Source organism: Vanessa cardui, chromosome 3, assembly GCF_905220365.1.
Source record: "Vanessa cardui chromosome 3, ilVanCard2.1, whole genome shotgun sequence".
Taxonomy (NCBI): Eukaryota; Metazoa; Arthropoda; class Insecta; order Lepidoptera; family Nymphalidae; genus Vanessa; species Vanessa cardui.
The window spans coordinates 12,091,820-12,097,207 of NC_061125.1; the positions used below are offsets into that span (position 1 = coordinate 12,091,820).

Consider the following 5,388-nt stretch of genomic DNA (forward strand, 5'->3'; position numbering starts at 1 on the left):
TTGAGTTATTGTAATGAAATTATTTCAGACAATAATATTAAGCTGAGGCTACAAATACGGTAAAATATGTGTGTGAGTTAAAATGTTTAAATCTTTATTTTGGTATTTAAATAAAATGTTGGTACAAATGAACTAAATTGATTAATTCGATTACAAACATGATCCATAGTGTGTTGTTTATATTGTGAACAGCTGCTCCTACTTTTATATTTAGGTTAATGCAGTTTAAAAGATTGTATGATTTTTTATTAGTGAGATATTTATTTTGTGACGATTAATTCATCTTTAAATAATAATAACTGACCTTATAAATAAAGTTAATGATTTTTGTAGCAAAGCTTTACTATTTTATATCAATAAATCTAGTACAAATGTATTATGTTTCTTATAACAAGTCAGTCAGTTTCAATTAAGTCTTGATGTATTTTTACAAAGAGGTTTTTACACAATAAAAGACATTTTTTTTATAAATCTTCATCACTTTATTCTTTATAGTGTATAAATAACGCCATATTAATGATATTTATATAGTATGATCACTTGTTTTTGCTATTTACAATATTTATTTGCTACAGCAGTCTTTAAAATTTTAATACGAAACTATACACAGGATAACAAACAGGCAATAGTAAGTTCACTTACATAAATTTTGGTATAGCACTTAAATCTAATAATTACAATATTTACAGCGTACTAAATCTAACATCTACATAAATATATACAATGTGACTGGAAGTGGGCTACGGCCCGTCTAGACTAGGTAAGCTTGCACGGCATTGCCCGTGTCCACCAGAGGTGGTGGAGGTGGCCACTGCCGCAACTCTCGTCGTCTGCCTGGCGCCATACCTTGTTCTAAGGAGGAGTAATCAGAATCAATCGATGAATATATGTGATCTGATATAGGTCTCCCATCTGGACCGTAAGCGACTCCTTGTGTTTGTCTCACAGCTGATGGAGACTGTCGTACCTCTGTACTATAATCGGGAGGCGCACTAGCTCCCTGTCCAGTATTTCCTAACACTGGTGATTTGTCCGGATAATTTAACGTACGATTTCCTCCATTAGGTACAGAAGAATCTAACGTATATGTGTTTATATTCTTTCTATAGTTGTGAGATCGCGTTTTGTGACTTGAATGCGACGTATCCGGCATCATGTACCTCAGACGTTCCCAAAATCTCTTTTCACCCCATCTCAAACGGGAACTCGTCTTGAGATACGGTCGCAAATCTGGATCACACATAGCATCTCTAACAACCGAGCATTCTTCTATTAAGACTAATTTATAAATGCATCCTTTTAATGCCTCATGCAATCCCTGTCGGAATTCATATCGCGACCATTCTGTTTGCATAAAATTTCTAGTCAGCACCAATACTATTCTTTTTGATGCTTCAGCTGCCTCAACTACTGGTGGAGCACATTGCATATACTGAGCACCGTGGTGTGGAATATCTCTATAGTGAAGACAAAGGTGGTAAGAAGGATTACCATTTTCTAATTCAGTAGCTAGAGACTGTATGACAAATTCTTCATCTTTAGGACTGTAGCAAACATATGCATCATATAGTTTTTCATTCTCCTCGAATGCACCAGAAAACGAAAAGACTCGAATGCCACAGTTAGTATAAAGCCATACACGCAACGAGTCTCTAAAAAGAAACAGTAAGACCAAAACTAATAAAATTAGCATAAAGCCGGTAAGAGTCGAGACCATCATGGGAACGTAGTTCGACACCAACATGTTTCCGATGACTGAATTATCGGCATAATAATCGCTGCAGGCAGTTCCATTTAAATTAAGTTCTTTTTTCTGTGGCGGCTTCGCATCCCCATTCCAACACCATACGTCAGTTATGTCAATAATTTTTTGTGCATTCTCAGCCAAATACGAGGTTAACTCTTGTAGATAACGACATTTGCATGACCATAAATTGTTGCCGAGAGACACAGCTTTCAAATTTGGATTATGGTTGAAACTCCAAACACCGAAATCGACTAGTCTATTTCCATCTAGACGTAATATTTCTAACGATTTAAGCGATAAAAATGATATGTTTGCGATATGGCTTATTAAATTATTTTGTAGAAATAATTCTTTTAGACTACTTAGTTGTTGAAATTCGAATCCCTTTAATTCTTTTAATTTATTGTTACCCAAATGTAGTATTTGTAAAGCATTTAGGCCTGCAAATGTTCTATTTTGTATACTATCTACATTGCTATTATTCACATAGAGAGACCGCATCTTTTGTCGTCCGATGAAAACGTGGTCTTGCAACTCTCTTATATTGTTTCCGTCTAAAAATACTTCGGTTGCGTCCATGGGTATCTTGTGTGGTATTTCCACGGAAGATTGGCCGGAACAATCAACAACGTTAGTGTTCCATAACGGGTCGTGGTAGCAGGTACAATTTTGTGGACAAGTCATTTCACAGTCACACGCGTCGTAATCGCAACAATGACAGATAGCAAAACAATGAGTTTCATACTCACACAAAAAGTCCGATGTTTTAAGATTAGTTAAGGGCACATGAGTTCCACTACGAGTATTTGTCATTTTACACAAAACATTTTCTAAGTCCATCACACGCGGGTACTGCCGCATAGCAGTCATATTGTTTATAATAGGTAACCATTCCATGGTACAGTCGCACTGAAATGGATTACCACCGATATAAAACTCAGGTAAAGTTTTGTTTACTGGCACAGTTGATAAACGTAAACTATTCAGTTCTAAATGTCCAATTTCATTTGCATACATGTCCACTCGCGTCAAATTCTTTTTATCGAAGAACGTATTCACATGAATATTATATAAAAAGTTATTATTTATAAACAACAGTTCTACACTATTAGGTATGGCCATAGATGATATTTCCACTATTCTATTATGGCTAACATCCAATGTTTTTATACGAATTTCGTCCTGTAACTTGTAATAGTTACCTAAGTGTTCAATAAAGTTACCGTGCACGTCCAACCACTTTAAATTACTAGGCACAAACGCGTAATCAAACCACACTAGATGATTTTCTGATAGATTGAGCCACAAAAGACTTGATAGCGTTGAAAATACACCGTTGATATCCGACAAGAAATTTCCATCTAATCTTATTGCCTCCAGCTGCGAATTTCGAGTGAAGGTTCCTCTTTCTATAGATTGTATCTTATTCTTGGCTATATTTAAAACTTGTAAGTTGGGAAGATCCCAAAACATACCAACACTCAAATTTCCGATTTGATTGTCAATTAATCTCAATCCTGTTAATTGATTGAGGTTTTTAAAGGAACCATTTCTAAAATCTGATATTTGATTTTCTCCCAAGTCAAGGGTTTTCAAGAATGGTAGCTCCCATAGTGCATCAGGAACTTCTAACAATTGGTTAGAACTCAAATCTAATTCTTTAAGATCGGAGCAATTTTTAAATGCTTTTCTATCTATATTAACAAGCAAATTATTATTGAGTGTTAATTTGCTAAGTACAAACAATCCATTAAATAAATTTTCATCTATTGTATGTAGTCGGTTTTCAGCTAAGTTGAGTGTGTGAAGATTATATAATGGCAAGAAAGCATTCTCTTCGATGTATCCAATCGAGTTATTCTTCAAGTTTAATATTTGTAAAACAAATAAATCTTTAAAAGTCTTCCCATCTATTCTTGTCAATGCATTATTCGATAAATTTAAGACAATTAATCTTATTAATCCGAGGAAAGTCCCATGATCAACATGGTTACTCGCAAGTTGATTACTCGATAAATCCAAAACAATCAACTGTTCCAGTCGATGAAAAATTCCTCTGGCGAGTTCAAATAGGGAGTTATCGTTAAGATAAACTTCCCTTAATTCTCTTGAATAAGCAAATATGCCTTCGGGTAAAGTATGTAAACGGTTGTGTGATATGTTTAGAACTCTTAATGAAACAAGACCGTTGAACGCTTCACTTGATATGTCAGTAATGTTATTGTGTTGCAAATATAATTGTTGCAAACTTCTTAATTTTAATAATTCAGAATCCTCGGATAACGTCTTGATTTCGTTATAACTCAAATCAAGCGTATGAAGACCGGAACCACATCCAGAACCGAAACCAATCTGACCGACGGTTCTTATTCTATTACGTGTTAAATTTAATGTGTTTAAGTTCTCCAGGGAGCAAAATACTCCGGAAGGAACGAACTTGATGTTATTTTGAGCGAGATCTAACGACTGCAGTTCCGATAATCCATTGAAAGACTTCAAAGTTAATTCCAAGTTCTTGGTAGGACTCCACTCTGAGTTCTTTGAGCGAAGTTTTAGTCGCCTTAATTTATTCAGATCTTGAAAAGTATTATCCGGAACACTAAGTAGTTTGCAGTTACTTATAGAAAGATCGGTGAGACTCACAACGGGGCTGAAATAATGCGCCCGAAGTGAACTTTCGAATAACAAGAGGTGGTTGCATTCGATAGATAGACGGTTCGTCTCTGAGTGTACTGATGATATACTGCTTCCGTCTCCATCTAAAGTGCGAATTTTACAGATAACGTTACTTTCAGAGTCCCTATCGGTAACTCGAATGCACTTGTCGGAGCCGTAGGGCACTGTCCACCCGACGTGCACGAGCGCACAGAACACAGCCGTTATAGCAAACATTATCACAGATATTTCATTCCAATGTAGAACGTCTCATAAACACTCCCCGTGGGTCGATATCACCATTTCCGAAACAAAGTACAGTTTAGCGCTAAAGAAAAACTTGCGAGCATTTCACTTCACTAACGTCCTTTTCAGATTACACTAAAAGTTCTTGATAAATATTATGTAACTTAAATACAGCACACGTATACGAGTTGATTATTTGACAGTTTTCTGTTATTAAGAATTTATTGCGTGTGTGGGAGATAGGCGCGAGTTGTAACGCATCCTCTCCGCGGCGCGGTTTCGTTGTGACTGTCAAGCGTTGCGTTTGACTCGTGGAAGTGGCAGTGGGGACGCGCAAGTAACCCCACTCCCCCCGCCCGCACCCCTAGTAAGCTCTCGCCTACTTTAAGAACGCGTAGAGCCATCTAGTGAGAAGTAGCAAAGTAACATTTAACAAACTTATAGTAGTTTAAGGCCCATTAAATGAAAAATCAAGATTTTATAATTTTAAATAATATTTATATTGCTTAAAGATTTTATACTATAAATCTAATTAATATTATTGTAACCAACATAAATGCAGTAGGCTAGTTACCAACTATAAAGTAAATAACGTTTTATTATAATTAATGTTATCTGTTATAAACATCTGTATTTATATTAAAACATATCAAATCCAGGTTTTTTGTCGAATATATATTATAAGTAATCATACAGTAGAGGCCGCCACTTTCTTTGAAAATTTACATAAGGTTTTAGGT

The 5,388-nt window shown here is 35.5% G+C and overlaps 1 protein-coding gene across 1 annotated transcript; it reads right to left on the reverse strand.

The window, feature by feature from the left end:
- Positions 1-473: 473 nt before the first annotated feature.
- LOC124543660 (toll-like receptor 7) lies at positions 474-4,945 on the reverse strand. Its single transcript, XM_047121921.1, has one exon. The coding sequence runs from the start codon at positions 4,637-4,639 to the stop codon at positions 752-754; it is 3,888 nt and encodes a 1,295-aa protein (XP_046977877.1). The 5' UTR covers positions 4,640-4,945; the 3' UTR covers positions 474-751.
- Between the last annotated feature and the right edge of the window lie 443 nt (positions 4,946-5,388).

Coding starts and splice junctions, on each gene's coding strand:
- LOC124543660 (XM_047121921.1), bottom strand. CDS start 4,639: ATGTTTGCTATAACGGCTGTGTTCTGTGCGCTCGTGCACGTCGGGTGG.